Source organism: Penaeus japonicus, unplaced genomic scaffold (genome assembly GCF_977035675.1).
Source record: "Penaeus japonicus unplaced genomic scaffold, GWHDUDI00000001_assembly GWHDUDI00000010, whole genome shotgun sequence".
NCBI classification, from domain to species: domain Eukaryota; kingdom Metazoa; phylum Arthropoda; class Malacostraca; order Decapoda; family Penaeidae; genus Penaeus; species Penaeus japonicus.
In genome coordinates, this window is record NW_028234412.1 from 31,495,209 (window position 1) to 31,520,208 (window position 25,000).

Genomic DNA, 25,000 nt, shown 5'->3' on the forward strand with positions numbered 1-25,000 from the left:
GAAGGGGGGTGGAGGGGGCCCTCTCATGCCAGGGGGGACAGGAGGTGGAGGCGGGCCCATACCTGGGGCTGGAGGTGGAGGAGGAGGACCCATGCCGGGCATTGGGGGAGGAGGGGGGCCACCCATCCCAGGTGGAGGTGGGGGAGGTGGTGGTCCCATCCCTGGGAATGGAGGGGGTGGAGGGGGTCCACCCATACCTGGAGGTGGAGGTGGAGGTGGAGGACCTCCCATCCCAGGCATGGGAGGGGGTGGAGGAGGTCCCCCCATTCCAGGCATGGGAGGAGGGGGAGGGGGTCCCCCCATCCCAGGCATGGGAGGAGGGGGAGGGGGCCCTCCCATCATGGGCATTGGGGGAGGGGGAGGTGGAGGTGGTCCCATCCCAGGAGGAGGTGGTGGTGGTGGAGGTGGTGCTGACATGCCAGGAGGTGGAGGAGGAGGAGGAGGAGGTGCTCCCATCCCAAACATTCCTGGAGGTGGTGGTGGGGGGGGCGGGGGGGCAGGCGGGCCAGCAGAGACACCGGGGGGGAGTGCCACACCTGGTCCTGATGGGGGTGGGGGAGGGGGGGGAGGGGGAAGTGACGGTGGCCCACTGACGGGAGATGCCGACGCCTTCTTGGGGGACAAGGGCATCGAGGGAGAGTCAAAGTCCGCACACGTCTTGGCTGTGAGTTCCTGAAACATTTCCAAAGGTGGTTATAGCTCTGGCAATCAGATTTAAATCATGAATTTCCTCTGGCAGAAAATGGAGATACAGAATTTAGATTAAAAAAAGTAAAAAAAAAATCAAATTTTACAAAAATAACACTAAATACAGGTAATGTCACTCACAAAGTCACTTTGTAAATTTTATGTATATGACAGACATGAGCAAATTTATAAACAAATTGCAATACAAACAATGAAAACAATAAATAAATTAATTAATCAATAAAAAAAAAAAATATATATATATATACATAAACATATATAAACCCAGAGACAAAAAAAATATCCCCCCTTCCCCCCCCAAGGCCAAACAACCGAACCTGAATCGCCGAGACAGTCTTAAGCTTCTCCAGCTCAACCTCCAGCTCCCGGATCTTCTGCTCGTACTGGCACAGCTTCTCTGCCTGTTCCCCTCGCAGGTTGAACAGATTCACCTCCTGGTCCCTCTCCACACGGTCGAGACTCTCCTTGTGCTCTCTCTTCAGCCCCATCACCACTTGTTGGAATTCTGAAAGGGCGCGACAATCCCATCAGAAACTAATGCGTGATGGAACCTCGATTCAGTCTGGGGTTTGGGATGGAGGTTTTCTTTTTTTTCCAAGGGGAGGAGGAGGGTGTGATTTGATATTGTAAGCTTGTTTAACCATGACTTTTAAGAGGAATGGACTAGCTGGTGACTTTGTATTTCCATGACGGTAAAATATTGCAAAAGAGGGTCATAAAAAGTGTAAATGATCATATTCTATCAACAATTACTTTCTAAATCATTCCTTAAATTTATAATGTAACAATTCGTAAAACACACATTTTACTTACTAAAACTACTAAACCAGAGACAAAATGAATAATTATTCATTTTTTTAAAATCACAATATCCACAATAAAATTCAGATTCTCCAGTAGAGGGTACACATCAAGATGTAACAGTGCAATCTCAACAATACTTACATCTAACTGGTCACAATCCCTGTCACTACATAGGAACACATCATGCAGTGTCATGAGAATACACACCATCATGCAAACCATCTCACGTCATTGATAGTATTCATTCTTTCATATTTGTGCAACCATGCAGCCACACACTAATAGATTTCCTCCCCTGCTTTATTTTATTTCATCCATTTTTTTTAGGTTGTAAAAGTTCAAAATGATATGTGAAAAACTGTCCTGTAAAACCTCAGACAACATAAAATTAAATACCGAAGCAGCACTTGAGATTTTTTTTTCTTCATTCAAAAAGCTTAACAAACTAATAGAAAGAAGAAAAAAATATTAGCATTATGAAAAAAAAAAAAAAAAGGGATACTAGAATGAAGGAAAATATTAGGGTACAGCATATTTTCTTTCAGTTATCTAACATGGTGCAGGTTGTCCAAGTGAAATATAGTAAATAAATAAATAAATAAAACATGGATGTCTAATGCAACACCAAATTCTGATCAAGGGTTCCCTTCATATCAACACCATATCTATTAACCTGACTTCTGAAAAGTTGTTTGTTTGTTCTAAAAACAATCTTTTCCACTATGTAATTCACAAAATACTATCTTGTGTTTTCTGATGTCCATGAAGACCCATCCATAAATTAGATATTTTCTTCATCTAGGTCTCAGCTATTAATCACTCACATTATTAAAGAAATCACAGCATCCAGTTAGCAACAAAAACAGTGAAGACCAAAGACCTGAAAAATTATCTACACATTGATCTTTTCTTGATCAGTCACTATGGAAGCAAAAAAAAAATCTTAGCCTTGGGTCTACACAATTTTGAGAATTCAGCCAAAAACTAGAAATCCACATGCTAGATAGATGCATGTTCTAAAAAACAGTGAGGTTAAAAACAAACAAAAACAAAACAAAAACTGTAGTAGAGCTAAGTAAGAGGGGGTAAAAAAAAACTACGTTGGCAGTGGGAAGGAACAAAGGAAAGGGGAAGGAACAGAAATGACAGGATGGGGGGGGGGGGTTGTTATTCATCATAGCAGATTGAAATGTTTACTACAGACAGACAAAGAGACAGACAAACAGTCAGACAGACAGGACAGCCATGCACAACACCACACAGGTTACCTTCTCCCTCCCCGTTCTTATCATCGTCAACTTCCGCTTCAATAGCTATCCCGTTAGTATCACTATGGGGGGATACATCAGGGAGTAGGCCTGTTTCCAAACATGGGGTTAGTTATAAAGTTGTTCTTTTTTTTTCTGCCTCTTCTGGAAGCACTAGGGTTAGTCTTCAACTACGTCAAGACAGAAATGAGATTTAGAGGAAGAGATCAAGATGACCCTTTTGAGAGGAAAAATGTTACTGGGATCATGATTCACAGAGATAGTTCAGTTGGGAAATAAAACCTGGTAGATGGTAGGAAAAACAAAGATAGAAATGATATTATTCTACTGATTACACTATCTTAATCCTAGGATGTTGCCTGCCATACAAATTTCTAAATTGAAAGCACCCCCAGATTCAGTTCAATTTTCTTGGCGGAAGGCAATTGATTTCAGTTCTCTCTATACTCTAATGCAAAATAACAAGCCAAAAGCTTTGTCTTAAAAAAAAAATAAATAAATAAACAGAGTTGAGAGAGATCTATTATACATCAGAGATTCCAATTACTTATTCAAAGTTTCAGTTGTTCTTCCATGGGAACAAGTTTGATAGTTCAGCTACAACTCAAATCTTATTAAAAATGTTCTTACACTAAACCTCAACTCTGTTACAACAAATATACTTGTTGTTGCAACATTTGCAAAGAAATAGCATTTTCTTTGTACTATTTACAAAAAAACAAACAAAATATATATACATAAGCATATATATATCAACACCTATACATGTCTCTCAGTTCACGTACCTGCCTCGGTGTACTTTGCCCCAGGACGGGATGAGGAAATGAGCTCGGCAAAGTTAGGTGGCGGCCAGGCTGAAGGGGAAAGCTTGCCTGGGGTCAGAATCTGCGCTGGTGATGCCTCCGTGTGGGACCAGTAGTACATGAGATCAGGCTGCAATTACAATAGTGATTGAGGTTTGTTTAAATGCACATCTGTTTAGAGTATTCAGTTATGATTATACAACTGCATATACAGTACTGCAATATGGAAATATGTTGGTAAATTCTATACCTTAATTCAGTTTGCATGCTTTCCCATCACAAGATCTAAGACCAGTGGAATAAAAGCAATTTTGGAAACCAAGCACTTTAACCCATTCCCGACGGGGGAATTCTAGCCTTGAATGTCCAAATGCCGGGGCGTTCGAATTATTAGGCCTAAATCAATTGAATGGCCGGCACAATACTGTGCCGCCCGGCAACTGGGCTTTTGAATGCGCGGTACACATGCTGTACCACCCGTCCTGTGTGGGTTAACCATGGCTTTCATTCTGATGGGATATATCAAAATCTACTAAACAGAATGGACATAATGTAAAAAAAAAAAATTAAATGCTCACATGATTTATTTACATTTTTTCCAATTCATAAAAAAAATCAAGTGTAATACATCACATTAGAATGCTTTAAGGTCCTTCAGTGAAGTTAGTGGTGAATATGCACAGCATGGTGAGGACCTGTCTACCAATTCCATGAACTAGCAGTGAATCTTCCCTATTGCAAATAAGTATGTCCAAAAAGAAACACTCCACATATGCTTTGATCTTTTTGCTGCTTAAAGATTCTAAATTACATATGCAGTGCCAAGACCCCATAATCCTCAAGAAATTTTATTCAGACAAACACAATTTTAAGAGACGGGAAAATAGCGCTCACCCTAAAGAGGAGCTCTAGTGGAGCCCCTGAGTCCTCAATCTGCCGGATCACTCCTGCAGCCAAGAGATGCGTGCAGAACTGCGTGGCAAGGATCTTCAGGTCTTGCGGCGTGATCACATGCCGAAGGTAGTGGCCATCACTGAAGGCGCTCACGAACCAGTTGATCAGCATTTGGCCTGTTGGAAGGGTTGAGAGACTGAAATTCTAGTCTGGGATTGCACAAGAAAACAAAAGTCTAAAATACATGAAATACATGCTCCTGGCCTGAAAGAAGTATCAACTAGCTGAAAGACAAGCATTTGGCTTGTATGAGAGATTAAGTAGCCTGTATGAGAAGCAAATGGATTGAAACACAATCTGAAAAATCAAAACCTTGAAATAAAAAAGAGGCTTGTGCATTTGATATATAAAAAATATGAAATCACATGGTAGATTTTTTTCTGAGCTTGACATCCAACTTGAGATAGTTTATAAGAAATCTAAAGCATTAGTATTTACATGGACTAAGATAAAAAGTACAATCAAATCTTTTTCTAAAACTAAAGCTGTTAATATTTCAACAGTACCAATAGTTGGCACATTCATGACAATAAAAAAGAAAAAGAAAAAAAGAAAAAAAATCAGAGGCTGTATCCTTCTTCTAGGGAAAGCGTTCTGTAACTATATTTTTATATTTATATATTTCTGTCCTGACCTTCAAACTTCTCGTAGATCTTGAAGTCAAGTTTCTCGGGCACGAACTTGGGCTTGACGACCCTCTTCTCTATGGTGGCGCGGTCCAGGGTCAGGCTGGCAACCTTGCGCAGGACGTTGCTGTCGACCACGCCCACGTCTCCACTGCTGCCGCTCCGTCGCCCACGCTGCTCCGTGCCATTGCCTGCAAGAACGAGAGAAAATAGGCGGAGGTTAGAATCTGGTGTTGAATTCATGAGGTATGTTAAAAAGGGTGTTGGGTATCCTGTTAGCTTCAATTTGTATAATTCGAAATCATATCGTTAGTTTTCCTCAAAACGAAAGCCTTCACCAAGAGGGGAAAATACCTTGTCAATCATCATAGCAACAAAAACGACAAGAACAAAGGCATAAGTAGTCTGCCACTGAAAAAATAATAACAACAAACACAATACATGGGAAAAAATATAGAATCACAGAAAAAGGTCAAGATGCTTAAAAAGGCCAAAAAATAATCATTCCACCATCTTCGGTGAGACTAACCATGACATTCTCTCTCACTGTAGCTGAGAAGTTCACAGTCCTCGTCATGAGCACCGTAGCTTATCACTTTCATGATGATTGTGTGGAGTGTGACCGACCTCTCTAGTACACATCCTCACCCTCACTTCAAAATCTCTTGTCCTTCCCTCACTGTAACTTTGTATGCCTTTACTTCACCCTCGCTGTTAACCTCACTAAATTTCCCGGTTTTTTACTTTCTCGTCTTTCTTTCCTTTTCTTTTTCCTTCTTCCTCCTCTCTCCTTTCTCCTTAAAAAAATCCTCTCTTCTTTTCCTATATCAATTAAAATGTCTTTCGTTGCGACAGCTGGAAAAAAAACGTATTCTCTTACTCAACATTTTCCGTTTTCCATTTCGTTTTCTTTATAACTGAAGTTGAATATTTATGCCGAAGACGAATCCTTTTCCACCAAACTTCGAATGAAACGCAATAGTACGATATTTTTCTAAACGGATATTACGAATATCCCGGCAGTTAAATAGAGAAAAATGAAACAAAGATAACAAAAACGAAAACAAGAATAGAAAAATGGTAAACGTTATTAAAAGAAACAAGGAACAATATGAAAAGTGTAATAACGACAGTGGATTGAGAAAGACGAAAAAACCATAAATCAAAATAAAAGAAAGAATGAAAATAGAAATAAGAAGATTGTGAAATAGATCCAAGAAAAGAAGACATGGGGTAATTCAACATATCAGCAAAGAAAAATCCGTTAGAAAAGTCAGGCGAGAGAAACGAAACAGAAATGCAATTTCAAAGAAAATAACGAAAAGGTAATATATATGTATATATATATATATGTGTGTGTGTGTGTGTGTGTGTGTGTGTGTGTGTGTGTGTGTGTGTGTGTGTGTGTGTGTGTGTGTATGTGTATGTATATATGCATATATATACACACACACACACACACACACACACACACACACACACACACACACACACACACACACACACACACACACACACACACACACACACACACACACACACACACACACACACACACACAAACACACACACACACACACGTGTGTGTGTGTGTGTGTGTGTGTGTGTGTGTGTGTGTGTGTATTGGCATACAAATGTATATGAATAGCAACAATAACCTCACACAACAGAATTCTACTGCCATTTTTTCTATCTCATTCATTCATTCAGTTCTCATTTCTCTCTACGACGAAATGCTGCGTTTTCAACCAAGATTCCAACTAAAAAAGATTCATGATTTACAAGAAAAAAGTGAGAGAGACTGTTCGTTTATTTATTTTTATTTTTCTGCCTGAAGACGGAAATTTCCTACCTCTCTAAATTTAAGGGATAACTTCCTAATCAAATACTTGGAAAGAAATATAATTTCAGTTATATCATAAGGCAGTGACGTTAACATACTTCATTCATAAAAAAAAATAAATAAAATAAAAACAAGGTAACTCATACACAAAAATATGGATGATAATAGAATAACACAAAAATTATATAATAATAATAATAATAATAATAATAATAATAATAAAACATAATCCACACTAATCTGAATTCAGCGCAGTTGTAACACGAAACTAACATCAGTCATTAATAAAATATTGAAAAAATCACTGATAAGAGGGGGAGTTAAGTAATACCGGCAAATAATCCTCCTGTTTATGCAATAAATTCAATTCATAATAAAATGCAGGATATTCGATTTTTTTATTGATTTTTTTTTTTTTGGGGGGGGGCAAGAACGATAGCTACATAAATATTACCATTACTTATACTACTAATAATAACGATTAAGAAGAAAATAAGCAACAATTAGGAATAAAAATATATACACAAGATAAAAAATATAAAAATCAATAAATGGGGGGGGGGGGAGGCTTCCCCTTCCCCACTCCCTCCTAGACACGCATACTCCACCCTTCGCCGTCATAACAATAGCGTTGGAAAAAAAGAAAACGGAAAAGGAAAAAAATGGAAAATGAGATTAGCTCCTCCCTTTCCACTTCCACTTCCCACAATTGGCTTCGAAGGACATTTTTCTTCTCTCTCTCTCTCTTTCTCTTCCTCTCTATCTCTGTTTGTCTGCCTGTCTTCCCCTCCCCCTCCCCCTCCCCCTCCCTCTCTTCCTCTCTCTCTCTCTCTCTCTCTCTCTCTCTCTCTCTCTCTCTCTCTCTCTCTCTCTCTCTCTCTCTCTCTCTCTCTCTCTCTCTCTCTCTCTCTCTCTCTCTCTCTCTATTTGTCTGCCTGTCTTCCCCCCCTCTCCCTCTCCCTCTCCCTATCTCCCTCCCACTCTCTCTCTCTTTCTTTTTCTCTTTCTCTCTCTCTATTTGTCTGCCTGTCTTCCCCTCCCCCTCCCTCTCCCTCTCCCTATCTCCCTCCCACTCTCTCTCTCTTCCTTTTTCTCTTTCTCTCTCTCTCTCTCTCTCTGTTTGTCTGCCTGTCTTCCCCTCCCCTACCCTCTCCTCCTCTCCCTCTCTCTCTCTTTTTATGCCTCTTTCTCACGCTAACCATACTGCGAAAGAAAATCCCGAAAATTGTTCTCGGAATTATGCGTTGGGCAACGTTGCCATTGACTGTATTTGAAGGCTGGTGAGGATGTGATGACAATGGTGGTGGTGAGAGTGATGGTGATGGTGAGGATGATGAGGATGAGGATTGTTGATGATTGATGATTGATGATGATTGATAATGATGATGATGATGATGATGATGATGATGATGATGATGATGATGATGATGATGATGATGATGATGATGATGATGATGATGATGATGATGATGATGATGATAATGATGATGATGATTATGACGATGACGACGACGAAGATAATGAAGATGAAGATGATGACGACATCTAGTCCTTTTAAAAGACAATACAAAAACCACATCAATTCATAACACAACAATGAGAGCGATGCAGAATTTGAGGATACGGAAAATAAAACACCCATTACCATACCGCACACACACACAAAACTCAATTCTAACCCAATTCACAAACCACGCAATACATCCATACAAATAAAAAAAATATATACGTATCATGAAACTCCCACCGACATAACGCAACCCGGAAAAAAAGGAACCCCTCCATGACTAATTCTCTTTACCTCGACCCGGATATAAAGAAGAAGAAAAAAAAGACGGACGAACCAAAAACGTAAACAATGTCACCGGAACTTTCCAGGAAACAACAATAAAAAAAGGCGTCATGCGAGGCGGAAAACCATAAAGTAAGAAAAAAAGGAGAGAGAGAGAGAGAGGGAGAGAGATGTAGGAAAAGAGGGAGAGAGAAAGGGGAAGAGGGAGAGAGAATGGGAAAGAGGGAGAGAGAAAGGGAAAGAGGGAAAGGAAGGAAAGGAAAGAGGTAGGTAGAGATCGGCAAGAGGGAGAGGGAAAAAGGGGAAAGAGGGAGAGGAAATAAGGGGAAAAAAACAAGAGGGAGAGGAAGGAAAAGAGGGAGAGGAGAGGAAAGAGGGAGAGGAGATGAAAGAGGGAGAGGAGATGAAAGAGGGAGAGAAAAAAGGAAAGAGGGAGAGGAAGGAAAAGAGGGAGATGAGATGAAAGAGGGAGAGAAAAAGGGAAAGAGGGAGAGGAAGGAAAAGGGAAAGGGAAAGAGAGGAAGACAAAGAGAGACAGAGAGACGGACAGAAATAGAGAGGGGGGAAAGGGGAAGAGGGTAGGGCGAGAGCAAGAAATAGAACGAGAGCGAGGGAGGCACAGAGAGCAAGCGCAAGAAGGAGATAGAGAGCAAAAATGCGAGACACAAACGCAAGAAAGAGCAGATCAGGTGATGACCCGAAATAACCGGCAGATCAAGTGCAACCGAGAGGGGAAAAAATAACCCATGCCCGACACGAGTGAGCGCTTGGAACTGGATCGCATCACACGAAACCGCGGCGGACTGAACAAAGGCCGCACAGTCACACGTGGACACGCACGCGCCTACGCACACACTTACACGCATAATCACTTACTTACGCACACACACACAAACGCTTACTCACTTACGCAAACACTTACGCACGTACTCACTCACTCACTCACTCGCTCGCACGCTCGCACGCTCACTCGCTCACTCGCTCACTCACTCACTCGCTCACCTCCCCAAACTCACAACCTCACTCCACCACAATCGCATCACCACTCGGCTCACTCACTCACTCGCTCACCCTCCACACACTCACTCACTCGCTCACTCACCATCACTCACTCCACTCATCACTCACTCACTTCAACTTCACTCACTCACTCACCCACTCACACCCACTCACTCAATACCCACTCACTCACCTCACTCCACTCACTCCCACTCTCCCACTCACCCACTCAACCACTCACCCCCTCACCCACTCACCCGAAATCAAACACACTCACCCTCTAACCCACTCACTCACTCTCAAGCACTCACTCACCTCACTATCACTCACTCACCCAATCTCACCCAATACTACTCCACTCACTCAAGCACTCACCACTCACTCACTCACTCACCCACTCTATTCTCATCACTATCAACTCACTATCTCACTCACTCACCCTACTTCCACTCACTCACTCAAACCATCACATCACCCACCCACTCACCCACTCACTCACTCACTCACTCACTCAACTCACCCACTCCATCTCACTCACCACTCACCCACACTCACTCACCCAACTCACTCACCCACTCACACGTACCTCACTCACTCACTCAGTCACTCACTCACCCACTCACTCACCCACCCACTCACTCACCTACCCACTCACTCCCTCACTCACCCACTACTCACTCAACTCACTCACTCACACTCACTCACTCACTAACCACTATCACTCACACACCACACACACTCACCCACCCACTACACTCACTCCACACACTCACCACACACTACCACCACTCACCCACTCACTCATCTCACCTCACCCACTCACACCAACTCACACACCCACTCACTCACACACTCACACACCTCACTCACCCACCTCACTCACTCACTCACTCACACACTCACACACTCACTCACATCACCCACCCACTCACACACTCACTCACTCAACACACTTCACGTCACTCCACTCACCCAACTCACCCACTCCACTCACCCACCACACTCACTCACCTCACTCACCCCACTCACTCACTCCCTCACTCACCCACTCACTCACTCACTCACCTACTCACTCACTCACCCACCCACTCACTCACCCACTCACTCACCCACCCACTCACACTCACTCACCCACTCACCCACCCACCCACCTCACTCACCCACTCACTCACTCACTCACTCACTCAGAATGCACCGAGTTTTTCCACTTTCCCGAGTTCCCGAAGTTCCGGAAGAGTAAGTTATCTAACCTTTACACTTGGCGAAATTGCGTGTATGGGAAATGACTCATACTCATGGGGTACTTTGGCGAAGGAAGGGGGATTGGGGGGGAGGGGGAGGGGGTGGGGGGAGGGGGGAAGGAGTAGTGGGAGGGAGGGAGTACGTGGGAAGGGGGGCTAGGACGGAGGGAATTGTGGAGGGAGACCAGGACGCGAGGGAGGAGTGGCGTGAGGGGAGAGGATAGCGGCCAACGGCAATCGAGAGGGGAGGTCCGACCCACGAGCGGAAGAAATCTTAATCATCATTGAGGAATAACCTGTGGACCACCTTGAGGGAGATCGAGAGGGGGAGTAGAGATGAATTAATCTGCGGCAGAGGGGCCTGAAAAGGAGGGGGACAATAGAGGAATCGGACCCGTATTTGGGATTGAATCACAAGAGAAGACAAGGGAGTTGAGGGTATTGTGGGATATAGAGGGAATTCGGAGGAGGGGGTGCAAGAGGGGCGAGGGAGAAGAGAAGAATGAGGGGATAGAAAAGAGGAGGTGAAGGGGAAGGGTACGGAGAGAAGAGAATGACAGAAGGAGGAGAGGCGTGGATACGGTGAGGGATGGAAAGGAAAAAGAGAACCACATAACAAATTTTCGACTCGGACTTGGATTTGAGGGTTAAGGAGGTATTGCGAATGGCGTGGAGGGGGAGGAAGTGAGTAGGAGGTTGGCGGAGGCCAACACCTCACATTCCTACTTCACAATACACATAACACCCCTCTATCACTAATCTAGATGCACTAAGCGAGGGAGAGACAGAGGGAAGTGAGGGAACAGAGGGGATGGGAGGACGCGGAAGTGGTGTTCGTGGAGGGTTTTAAGGGGAGGGAGGACCGGAGGAAATCGGCGGGAGGAGGGAAGGGGGTAGTGGGAGGGACAATGGGTAGTGGGAGGGCGGGGAGGGAGGGGAGGAGGGAGGGGACGAAATTGTGGAGGGCGGGAGGGAGGGATGGGCTGGCTGGAGGCTGTAGGGGAGGAGGACGGCTGCACGATTTGGTGGGGTAAGTTATGAGTGCGAGGGATTAGAGGGGGTAAGAGGGATTGTGAAAAAAGAGGGGAGGAGGATGATGTGGTGGTTATAGGAGGAGAAGGGAGTGGAGTAATGTTAGGGAGGGCGGGGAGTTGGTGGGAGGGAAGTGAGGGAGGGGAAATGGGGTGAACGTGGGAAAGGAGGGCAGCGTGTAGGGGGTGTTAGGGGAGGGAAAAGGGTAAGATTGGGAGGAGGCCAGGATGGAAAGAGAGAGGCAGTGGGAGGGGAAGGGAGTTGGGAGGGAGGGGTGGAGGGAGGGGGGGTAGGGGGGAAGGCGTAGAGGAGGAGTGGACAGGGGGTAGGGGTTAGTGGGAGGAGGGGAAGGAGGGAGGGAGGAGGGGGGGGGAGGAGTGGTTGGAGGGGGGAGTGGGCGGGGAGGGAGGGGTAGGAGGAGGTTTGTAGGGGGGGATGAGTGTGAAGGTGGAGGGGGGTGGTCTCTGGGGGGGTGGGGGGGAGGAGGGTGGTTGGTGGAGGGTCGAGGGGGGAGAGGGTGAGAGAGGGAAGAGGAGAGAGGAAGGGAAGAGGGAAGGAAGAGTGAGGATGAGGGGAGGGAGGGGTGAAGGGAGGGAGGGAGGGAGGGGAGGGAGGGAGGGATGCGAGGGGAAAGAGGAAGGGGATGGGAGGAGGAAGAGGAACGGGAGAGTGGGATGAGGAAAGAGGAAGGGAGGGATGAGAACGGAGAAAAAGGATTTGGGAGAGGTGAATAGAGGATGTGATTGAGAGGATGGGAAGTAGAGGAGGGAGAGGGAGAGGGAGATAGAGAGCGAGTGAAAGAGAGTGAAAGAGAGGAGTGAGTGAAAGGGTGAGAGAGGCGAAAGCGAAGAGAGAGAGAGAGAGAGAGGTGAAGAGAGAAAAGAGAGAGAGAGAGAGAGGAACTAGAGATGAGAAGAGAGTGAAAGAGACAAAAGATGAGAGATGTGAGAGAGAGAGAGGATGAGAGAGGAGAGAGGAGAGAGAGAGAGAGGAGATATATAGGAAAGAAGAGAGCGAGGAACAATGAAGAGTGTTGTGAGAGTGGAAAAGGGGAAAGAAACGAGAGAGAGAGAGAGAGAGACAAGAAGAGAGAGAGAGAGAAAGAGAGAGAGAGAGAAAGAGAGAGAGAGAGAGAACGAGAGAGAGAAAGTGAGAGAGAGGTGCCTCCGGGGGGGGGGTTAGGTAAACGGGGGGGGTGGGGGGGGGGGGTGGGGTAGTGATGGGGGGGTAGGCGTGGGGGGGTAGTGAGATATGGGGAGGGGTGGATGTGGGAGGGATAGTGGGTGGTAAGAGTGAACGTGATAGGAGAGGAAGGAGAGAGAGAATGTGAGGAGGGAAGGGGGAGGGGGAGGGGGAGTGGGAAGAGATGAGGGATTATGGCTTTCACAGAATCCAAGGGAGAAGAAAAACACCCTTATGTAACCAGGTATCAAAATTCAAATATTTGCGGGTTTCTTTCGCCAAGGGTAAAAAAAAAGGCTCCTGCCATTCTTAAGTTAAGTCACAGCCAATAAAAACTCATGCAATTTTCCTATGACATGTTTGCTTTCCAGAACAACCCCCGTAATCACTGCAGGAAAAATAATACTAACAAAACACTGCAACATGTCGAAACACATCCATCCAACCTTCATCTAAAAAAAGCAAGTACAAACACAACAACAACCGTGCAAATTCCATCCACGTGATGACAAAAATCTCGGTCAACATTTGCAACCAAAAAAAAAAAAAAAAAAAAAAAAATCATTAATTCGCAGATGGCGTATTGCAATCCCCCATCTCAGGCCGTGTTGCATTGCAGTGAAATCCTAGACGAGATTCAGTGATACGTTCGTGGTCTCAGTTCGCGTTATACTTGCGATCCCTTGGGCGGGACCCAGTGAAGAGAAAAGAGACGTGTATGTTATGTATTATTGCATGTATATGTATCTGCCGTTATGTGGATGAATGTGAGGTGTATTAGTACTGCTTGATACAATGGAGAAATGGATGAATAAATGAAACAATGATTGAACGATGATGATAGTAATGGAAATGTTGAAAGTATGGTGCTTGCACTTTTGAAAGTAGGTTCAATAATTATATATTACGACTAAGAAACAGAATATGGCTACTGAAAAAAATGTGTGTGTGTGTGTGTGTGTGTGTGTGTGTGTGTGTGTGTGTGTGTGTGTGTGTGTGTGTGTGTGTGTGTGTGTGTGTGTGTGTATGTATATGTATGTGTATGTGTATGTGTATGTGTATGTGTATGTGTATGTGTATGTGTATGTGTATGTGTATGTGTATGTGTATGTGTATGTGTATGTGTATGTGTATGTGTATGTGTATATGTATATGTATATGTATATGTATATGTATATATATATATATATATATATATATATATATATATATATATATTATGAAAAAACATAATATATTAACGAATGAAGACAACTGAAAAGCAAATACCAATAATCCTTGAAATATTTGGAAAAATACCGCATTCCCATCCATATAATTTGTCGTTCGTTCACCCATTCAAAACACTCGCGCGTGTTCACACATCCGCCTCCCTTCGTTTCCTTGTTCACTAACTAATTCACGAGGTCGAATACTTAATATATATAATATTTTTCCATTTCATTCTTATATAATGTTTGGGCGGAAAAGGTACACAGTCGATATTCGGACACCGTGTTCTCGCGTTACGGCTTGTACTTGTTCATAACGGAAGGGTCAACTCGCACAAACAGTTCCGTTCCTCTGCGCACTGGTGACTGGTGCGCTTTCGTGTTTCATTCTTTCTTATTTGTATCTTGCTTATTTATTTTTTCCCCTTTGTTATCTGTTGTTGTTTTTTTTTTTTTTCTTTTCGTTTTTTTTTTTTACTTCTTTGTGATTTCCTTTTCGTTACCGGTTTCATCTTACTTTTTTTTATTACCTTTTCCCTCTCCCTCTCCCTCTCTCTCTCTCTCTCTCTCTTTTCACCTTTTCTCCGCCCCTCTCCACCACCTCTTGATGTACAATTTACAACAATTAACTTACAATCAAACACTCAATCGATCGATCATTCAATCAATCAACCACCTCCTTGCATACGAAACTACGCCCATCTCACGACCCCCGTTATCACATGCCACCTGCAGAGCGCCCTTCCAAGAGGCATCCATCACCTGGCACCGATCCACCGAGTGCCATTTCCATTCGATTCCCACACAACGACGACCGATCGGTTTCTCTCGGCGTCGAAACGATCACTATTTTTTTTTTTTTTTTTTTTTTTAGCCTTTTTATATGTAATTTTGATATGTTTATGTATTGTCTATTCTATTTTTTTCTTTCTTTCTTTCTTTTTCTTTTTTTTTAGGATCGGTCTCGTCACACTGGCACCGCGGGACTAATGAGACGGCCTGCGCCTCATCACACGGAAATCCTCTCATCACACAAAGAGGTATTCCAGTATTCCAGCCTCATCGTCATCACGCACATGACGCCGCCTGTGATGACGTGCTCTCCGCTCGCTCGCCGCGGCACTGGACGCCGACCGACGCCGCCGCGGCCTCGGAGCCACTAAGGGTCTCGCCGCGCTCGCCTTCACCACCACCTCCTCGCCCCCCCCCCCCCTCCCCCTCCCCTCCTCCTCTCTCTTCTCCTCCCCCCTCCCTCTCCTCTCCTCCCTCCCCTTCTCCCCCTGTCCCCCTTTCTAACCCTCTCCTCCTCCTCACCCTCTCCTCTCCCCTCTCCTCCCTCTCCTCCTTCTCTCCCCATTATCCTCCTCTCCTTCTCCCCCCTCTCCACCTTCTCCTCCCTCTCCACCTTCTCCTCCTCCTCCTTCTCCTCCTTCTCCTCCTCCTCCTCCCCCCTCTCCTCCTTCTCCTCCTCCCCCGCCTCCTCTTCCTCCGCCTTCGCCAGCTTGCTTAATTGCTTGTTTGCTTGCTTGATTTCTTGTTTGTTTGCTTGCTTGTTTGCTTGCTTCCTTGCCTGCCTGCCTGCCGTTGCCGCCCCCGCCGCGCCGCCGCCGCCACTGCCGTCCGCGCCCATGCCTTGTCGGCACTAACGAAAGGGGAGAGAGAGGGGGGGGAGGGCGTGGGCGGCGGAAAAGGGCGGTGGGCGGGACATCGCAGCAAGGCCGTTCCAGCCAGCAGCGAGACGCGCGCCACGCCCGCACGTCTACGGGCGCGTGTAAGATGGACACGCACACACGCACACACGCACACTTATGAACATGGATATGCACAGATGCACATAAATGCAAATGCCATGGTGCACACATTCATACATAAAGGAAAAAAGGCATTTCGATTGCGTAGGGAGAGGGAGAGGGAGTGGGAGAGGGAGAGGGAGAGGGAGAGGGACATGGTGAGGAGAGAGAGGAATGAGAATGAGAATGGAAAAAGGACAGGGACAGGGTGAGGGGAGAGAGGAATGAGAATGAGAATGGAAAAGGGACTGGGACAGGGACAGGGTGAGGGACAAAGTGAGGGACAGAAGGAGAAGGAGAAGGAGAAGTAGAATGAGAATAGAATTAGAATGAGAATGAAATGGAAAAGGAAGAGAGAGAGAGAGAGAGAGAGAGAGAGAGAGAGAGAGATGGCAAGAGCGAGAGGAGAGAGAAGAGATGAGAGATGTGAGAGATGACAGAAGAGAGAGAGAGAGAGAGGGGAGGGAGAGAGCGGAGGAGGAGATGAGAGAGCGGGAGATACGGGAGAGAGAGAGAGAGAGAGAGAGAGAGAGAGATATAGAAAAGAAAGGAGAGATAGAGAAAAGGATGGATAGAGAAATAGAGAGATAGCGAGAGAGAAGATAACCAGCAAGAGAGAAATAGAGAAAAGGAGAGATAGAGAAATAGAGAGATAGCGAGAGAGAGAAGAGGAGAGGAGAGAGAGAAAGTCGATGAGAGAGGAGAGAGAGAGAGACGAGAGAGAGAGAGAGAGAGAGAGAGAGAGAGAGAGAGAGGAAAGAGAGAGAAGAGAGAGAAAGAGAGAGAGAGAGAGAGAGAGAGAGACAGCTAGACAGAGAGAGAGAGAGAGACACAGAAAAGTAGATGCGTGGGAGAGAGAGACAGAGAGAGAGAGAGAGACACAGAGAGAGAGAGAGAGAGAGAGAGAGAGAGAGAGAGAGAGAGAGATAGATAGAGAGAGAGAGAGAGAAAGGAAGAGAGACGGAGAGAGAGCGAGAGCGCACGCGCCTACGCGAATGAGGAGCAGCCGTACAAGTAACAAGCAGCGCCTCAAGGCCAGAGAGAACAACCAGATCGCTCAACTACATCCGTCGATCTTCTTGTCTCTCACTCACCTTATTCGCATTCATAATCGCACTCCTTCTCCTTTTCCCCTCGTTCGCATTTCTCTCTCCGTATCCTTATCCATTTTGGAGGAGGAGGAGGAAAGGGAGGAAAGGGAGGAGGAGGAGGTAGGAGGAGGAGGAGGAGGAGGTAGGAGGAGGTAGGAGGAGGTAGGAGGAGGTAGGAGGAGGAGGAGGAGGAGGTGGTGGTAGGAGGAGGAGGAAAGGGAGGAGGAGGAGGAGGAGGAGGAGGAGGAGGAGGAGGAGGAGGATAGATAGATAGAAAGATAGAGAGAGAAAGAAAAGGAGAGAGAGAAAGAGAGATTAGAAAGAAAGAAAGAAAAAAACAACAGTATCCGGAAGAAGCGCGGGAGGTTGTCCCGGATTCCTTGCTCTGTGCACCATATCCTTCGCTCACGTGACTGTGTTTGTCCTCTTCCTTCTCCTTTTCCCCAACCACAACCTACACCTACAACAAAACAACACAACAACCCCTAACCACACCCAAACTAACCACAACACACCTAAACTACAAACAAAACACCTACACACAAAACACTACCCCCCCACTACCCCCCACCCACCCCCCACAACCAATACCCTCCCCAATTTTTTCCCCCCCCCCCCACCCACCCCCCCTACCACCACACCTATACCTATCAATCAACCCATCACGTATATCATACTTCTCCTTCAAACCGACTCCCTCTCCCTTCCTTTCCTCTCCCACTCCTTCTTCATCTTCTCCTCCTTTCCGTCTCCACTCCCTTTCCCTTTCCTCTTCCCTCTCCGTCTTCTTCTCCTTTTTTTCCGTCCTCCTCCTCCTTTTCCCCTTCCTCTTCCCTCTCCGTCTTCTCCTTTTTTTCCGTCCTCCTCCTCCTTTTCCCCTTCCTCTTCCCTCTCCGTCTTCTTCTTCTCCTTCCTTCTCCGTCTACCTCCTCCCTTTCCCTTTCCTCTTCCCTCTCCGTCTTCTTCTCCTTTTTTTCCGTCCTCCTCCTCCTTTTCCTCTTCATCTTCACTCTCCGTCTTCTTCTTCTCCTTCCTTCTCCGTCTACACGCCGAACTTCCAAACCTACCAAAAACAAGACACGCCAAGCAATAACCAACTCCAGACACCTCCTCCCTTTCCCTTTCCTCTTCCCTCTCCGTCTTCTTCTCCTTTTTTTCCGTCCTCCTCCTCCTTTTCCTCTTCATCTTCACTCTCCGTCTTCTTCTTCTCCTTCCTTCTCCGTCTACCTCCTCCCTTTCCCTTTCCTCTTCCCTCTCCGTCTTCTTCTCCTTTTTTTCCGTCCTCCTCCTCCTTTTCCCCTTCCTCTTCCCTCTCCGTCTTCTTCTTCTTCTCCTTCCTTCTCCGTCTTCCTCCTCCTTTTCCCCTTCCTCTTCCCTCTCCGTCTTCTTTTCCTTCTCCTTCTCCTTCTCCTCCCTCTTCCCCTCCCTCTTCCCTCTTTGTCCCCCTTTCTCCTTCCCTCTCCGCCTTTCCTTGCTCCTCCTCAGCCTTTTCTCTTTTTTCTCTTTTGTGTACTACTTCGACCTTCATTTCATGATCATGCTCTAGTCTCATTTTCTCACCTTGCCACTTCTGTGTTTTTTTGTTTTTTTTTTTTTCTTTTTAATCTACATTCATTTTTCTTTTACCTTTTATCTCCTTTCCCTATCTTCATTTCCTCTCTTCTCCTATTCTTCCTTTCTTTCTACCTCCCTCTTCTCCCTCTCCCTCTTTCCTTCTTCCCCTCTCTCCCTCCTCCCTCCCTCTCCCTCTTCCCCTCCCCTCCCCTCCCTTTCCCTCTACCCCTCCCCCTTTCTCCCTCCTCCCTCTTCCTTTCCTCCTCCATCTCCCTCTTCCCCTCCCCTCCCTCCTCCCTCTTCCCTTCCCCCTTCCTCTCCCCCTCCTCCCTCCCTCCATTCTTTCCTCACCCCCCCACCCCTCCCCCGCCTATTACTCACACCGGAAATCGTACCGCTGTAACGCCTGTGTACGGTGCGCGCTCGTACACATTACAGTGCATGACTGTAGGGCTAATAATATGCTAATTAGATATTCATGTGAACCTCAGAGTTCCCTCAACACTCCCCCCCTTACACCACCACCCTCTCCTTTCCTCGCCTCTTTCCCTCCGACCCCACCCCCACCCCCATCCCCCACCCCTCTCCTAAGACCCGCCACTGTTATTCACTCGTTCATTCACTCAATAAAATTTATTCACTGATCAATTATCTTGTTTCCCTGTATATTTCATGTTACTAAACATAATCAGTAACATAATCCCACTAAATTACAGTACCACTAAAAAATATGAGAGAGAGGGGGAGGGGGAGGAAGAGGGGGAGGAAGAGGGAGATGGAAAGGGAGAGGGGGAGAGAGGAAGAGAGAAAGAGAGAAAGAGAGAAAGAGAGAAAGAGAGAAAGAGAGAAAGAGAGAAAGAGAAAACACAGACAGACACACCCATATATGATAAATAGAGAGAGAGAGAGATGATGGGGAGAGAGAGCTGAGAGAGGGAAGAGAGAGAGGGAGAGAAGAAAGAGAGGGAGAGAGAGTGTAGAAAGAAAGAGTGAGGAGAGGAGAGAGAGAGAGAGAGGTTAAAACGAAGAGAGTGAGAGAGAAGAGAGAGAGAGAGAGAAAGAGAGGAAGAGTAGGAAGAAGAAAGAAAGAGGAGAGGAGAAAGTGGAGGAGAGGAGGGAGAAGAGGAGGAAGAGAGGGAAACGAGGCGAGAGAAAGAGGAGGGACGAGGGAACGAGAGGAAAGAGAGACGAGAAGATTGAGAAAAGAGGAGAAAGGAGGGTAGGAGGGAAAGAGAGAAAGAGGGGAGAGAGAAGAAAGAAGAGAAAGGAAGAGAAGGAGAGAAGGAGGAGAAGGAGGAGAAGGAAGAGCAGGAGAGAGGAGAGAAGGATGAGAAGGAGAGGAGAAGGAGAGAGAGAAGAGACTGAAGAGAGAGAGAGAGAAAGAGGGGGGTGGGGGAAAGATGGAAGGAGGGAAAGAGATGGAAAGAGAGAAAGAGAGGGAAAAGGGAAGGAGGAAAGAGGAAAGAGAAAGAGAAAGATGGAAAGAGAATAAAGAGGAAAGGGGAAAGAGGAGAAGAAGAGGAAGGGAGAAAGAGGAAGAGAAAGAGGGAAAAGAAAAGAGAAAGTAGAGAAAGAGAATGAGGAAAGAGAAAGGAGAAAGACAGAAAGAGAGAAAGAGAGGATAACAGTGGGTAGAAAAAGAGAGAAAGAGGAGAGAGGGGAAAGAGGAGAGGAGAGAGAGAGAGAGAGAGAGAGAGAGAGAGAGAGAGAGAGACGAGAGAGAGAGAGAGAGAGAGAGAGAGAGAGAGAAAGAGAGAAAGAGAGAAAGAGAGAGAGAGAAAGAGAGAAACAAAAACACACCCTTGGCCATACATTCCCCTCTACGTCACTTTTCAACCACAGGAAGCCGCCCTTCACCCCCTCCCCTCTCTCCTTCTCCCCCTTTCTCCCCCTCCCTTCCTCCCCCTCCCTCTCTCCCTTCCTCCCCCTCCCTCTTTCCCTCTCTCCCTTCCTCCCCCTCCCTCTCTCCCTTCCTCCCCCTCCCTCTCTCCCTTTCTCCCCCTCCCTCTCTCCCTTCCTCCCCCTCCCTCTTTCCCTCTCTCCCTTCCTCACCCACCCCTCCCTCCCCTCCTCCCCGGGTCCGTATTTCAAGGTCGACGTCGCGCTGGAATTTCGGTTTCATTGCCTTCCTCCTGAAACAGCTGGCTGGGATGAGGCTCGGTGCGGACCATGGGACGGTTCCCCCCTCGGGTTCCTGTCTGTCTGTCTGTCTGTCTGTCTGTCTGTCTGTCTGCCGCCTTGTCTGTCTGTCTGTCTGTCTGTCTGCCGCCTTGTCTGTCTGTCTGTCTGTTGGCTTGTATGTCTGTCGCCTTGTCTGTCTGTCTGTCTGTTGGCTTGTCTGTCTGTCGCCTTGTCTGTCTGTTGGCTTGTATGTCTGTCTGTCTTCCTGTCCGTCTGTCTATCTGTCTAAGGTAGGAGGAAGGATGGCGAGTGGGTGGAAGGGAGGAAGAAAGGGAGGGAGAGGGGGAGGAAGAGAGGGAGAAGAAAAGGTGGAAATTAGAGGGATGAAAGGAGGAAAAGGAGAAGGGAAAGGCAGAGGAAGGGATGGGAGGGGGAAGAAAAGATGGGGACGGACGGAGGGAGGGAAGAGGAGGAGTAGAGGGAGGGAGGGGAGGGCTAAGGGAAAGAGAAAGGGAAGAGGCAGATGGGAGTCGAACACATTAGTTAATCATTATCGTCTGTCTGTCTGTCTGTCTGTCTGTCTGTCTGTCTGTCTGTCTTTCTGTCTGTCTACCGGCCTCTCTGCCTGCCTGTCTACCTGCCTGCCTGTCTGTGTCTGCCTACTTGTCATTACGATCACTCCCACTATAACTATCACTGAAATTGAAAAAGAAAAAATATGGGATTCCAGATTTAAAAAAGACTTGTTCGCGGCGCAAGTGTGAGTCTGCAAACACTTGAACGCTCTACAAACGAAAAAGATAAGGATGAAGAGAAAGAGAAAGACAGAAGAAAAGCGAGAAAGAGAGAGAGAAAAAGACAGACACACGCGCACACACACAATGAGAGAGAGAGAAAGAAAGAGAGAGAGAGAGAGAGAGAGAGAGAGAGAGAGAGAGAGAGAGAGAGAGAGAGAGAGAGAGAGAGAGAGAGAGAGAGAGAGAGAGAGAGAGAGAGAGGAGGGAGATGAGAGAGAGATGAGAGAGAGGAGAGAGAGAGAGAGAAATGAGAGAGAAATGAGAGAGAGAGAGAGAGAGAGAGAGAGAGAGAGAGAGAGAGAGAGAGAGAGAGAGAGAGAGAGAGAGAGAGAGAGAGAGAGAGAGAGACAGAAACAGAGACAGAGAGGAGAGAAAGAATGAGAGGAACATAAAGATAAACAAGAAGAGAAAAAAGGAAAAAAAGAGAAAGAAAGAGAAATAGATAAAAAAAAATACCAATTACCGTACGTATATATAACCAATAAAGAAAAAACGACTAATTAGCTTAATGGTCCCAAAGGGCGCCACAAAGCACACGAAACTAATCAGTGATGCTGATTGGCCACAGACACCTGGGAATAGCCAATCAGACGGGGGGCATACATATCTACATGACTTCAGATATTTACTTATTATCTAATAGTTCAGTTAATCTAATCACGGTGGGGGGGGGTTGTTCTGATTGGCCAAGCAAAGCGTGAATGAACAGCCAATCAAAGAGAGAGAGAAAAAGAATGTGGTGAAAGGGGGGGGGATATAGTTCCCAGGTATATCCGTCTTGAAAAAAAAAAATACTTTTTTTACGCGGAGCCAGTTCGGTGTCTCGCCATTAAATCGAAAAATATGAATTTTCATCCAAGGCACAACCCTCACTATCTTCGCTTCACATTTTAGCATTTTCCTTTCGCACTATTCGATCATTTCTTTAAATCTTTCCGATTCTTTTTTTTATTTTTATTTTTTTGTATTTTCCTGTATTTTTTTCATTTTTCCTCTGTTTTTCCTTTTTACTGATATCCATCTAATATATTCGTATTATCATTACTCATCATCCTTTATATCATACTATCATATTTATTACATTACTCGCCTCTTCCTATGATTCTTTGTGTTATAATATTTTGGAAATAGTGACGAAACGGAAAAAAAAGTAAAAGTGGGCGTGTATCACCGTAGATTTCTGACCATCGCCCATCCGGAGGGAAATGTGACATCACTATAGTATTGTGTCCACACTAAATCAACAGAGAATTGTGCAGTTACCATAAAAACAATAATCACAAGGGTGGAGTTAAGATATTGGTGATGTTATCATAACTTTTATTTCTATAAAGGTGGTTGTCTATGTAATATATAAATATATATCACACATGCACGTGATCTCATAAATGTTTCAAAATATAATAATAATAAATTGATAATAAAGTTCATATCAATACTGAAAGACAAAACAGTGTACCGCGTTGACACAATGACAGAAAAACAGTGTACTAAATAGGCTTATTAACAAAAAAGACTACCAATATCACGGTAATGAATGATAATGAATAATGATAATGGTGACAGTAATGATAATGATAGAAATAGTAAAAACAATAATAATAATAATAATAAAAAAAAAATAATAATATTAATAATAATAATAATAATAATAATAATAATAATAATAATAATAATAACAACATAACAACAACAACAATAATAATAATAATAATAACAACAATAATAATATCAACAATAATAACAGCAGAAGTGGTAACAATAACATTAATACCAAAGAAAAACGTGGAAACGGATTTGAATTTCGTTTAACCCCGCGCCCACACCTCCATTGTTTACCCTTCCATTGTTTCGTTCTATTGTTTACTTTGATGCTGTAAAAAAAGGTAAACGGTATTTTTAAATCTTAACGTTAAGAGATGTGTGTTGTCCTGATGAACAGTGTGGAAAATTATGTTCTATTTTCAGCGCCGTTGACACCCTTCACAAGTGTTCATCTTAAAGTACTTCTTTGAAGTGTATATGTACATATACATAAACATATATAAATACACATACACATATATGTGTATATATACATGTGTATATATACATACATATACATACATATACATATATATATATATATAAATAAATATATACATAAATATTTATATATATATAAATATATATATACATATATATACATATATATACATAAATATTTATATATATATAAATATATATATACATATATATACATAAATATTTATATATATATAAATATATATATACATATATATACATATATATACATATATATACATAAATTCAGCCATAACAATCATTACGACAGTGATCGGAATATAAATATGAATAAGAAGCACAAACGAACGAGAAAGCAATAAAACGAGAAAGAAGCAATAAAATGGCGCCAACCGCCGTTACGGTCAGGTCACTGAGGTTAGCCAAAGACAGTTACGGAAGCAACACCTCACTCTCACCTCTACATGCCGCCACACGTACACATACAGACACATATATACACGTCCATATGCTCGCTCTTACGCTCACAATCATACGCTGTTATTATCACACCGTCTCTATCTCTATTTCTCTCTCTATCTACCTCTATCTACCTCTATCTATCTATGTCTATCTATATCCATCTATATCTACCTATATCTATCTATATCTATCTATATCCATCAATATCTATCTATATCCATCTACATCTATCTATATCCATCTACATCTATCTATATCCATCTACATCTATCTATATCCATCTACATCTATCTATATCCATCTACATCTATCTATATCCATTTATATCTATCTATATCCATCATATCTATCATATCTATCATAGCTATCATATCTATCTATATCCATCTATATCTATCTATATCCATCTATATCCATCAATATCTATCTATCTATATCCATCTCCCACACACTCACAAACGCCCTCTCTATCCCCTACCAATTCCTGGACACTGCGGCCAGCCTGGTCAGCAAGAGCAAAAACAGAACCAGAACCGGGTAGCCGACCAGCCACTCACTCGGCAAGAGACAGTCTTACCCGTTATATTGGGTATCTCGAGGGCACGTGGGTACGCTAGGTAGCGAGGAGGGTACCCTGCATACCCCCCCCCTCCCCGTATACACCTCCTACCTTGCCCTACCCCTCCCCTCCCCCTCC

The 25,000-nt window shown here is 44.7% G+C and overlaps 1 protein-coding gene across 1 annotated transcript in view; it reads right to left on the bottom strand.

Moving 5' to 3' along the window:
* Positions 1-25,000, bottom strand: part of LOC122257086 (uncharacterized) — a gene marked incomplete at its 5' end in the record, with an annotated part of 74,595 nt that overhangs the window by 14,430 nt on the left and 35,165 nt on the right. Inside the window, 6 exons of the mRNA XM_086540372.1 lie at positions 1-672; positions 1,026-1,213; positions 2,781-2,870; positions 3,566-3,713; positions 4,478-4,653; positions 5,172-5,354. The exon at positions 1-672 is cut by the window's left edge and continues 61 nt beyond it. Of these exons, the coding sequence (XP_086396498.1) occupies positions 1-672; positions 1,026-1,213; positions 2,781-2,870; positions 3,566-3,713; positions 4,478-4,653; positions 5,172-5,354 (1,457 nt within the window). The remainder of the gene's footprint in view (positions 673-1,025; positions 1,214-2,780; positions 2,871-3,565; positions 3,714-4,477; positions 4,654-5,171; positions 5,355-25,000) is intronic.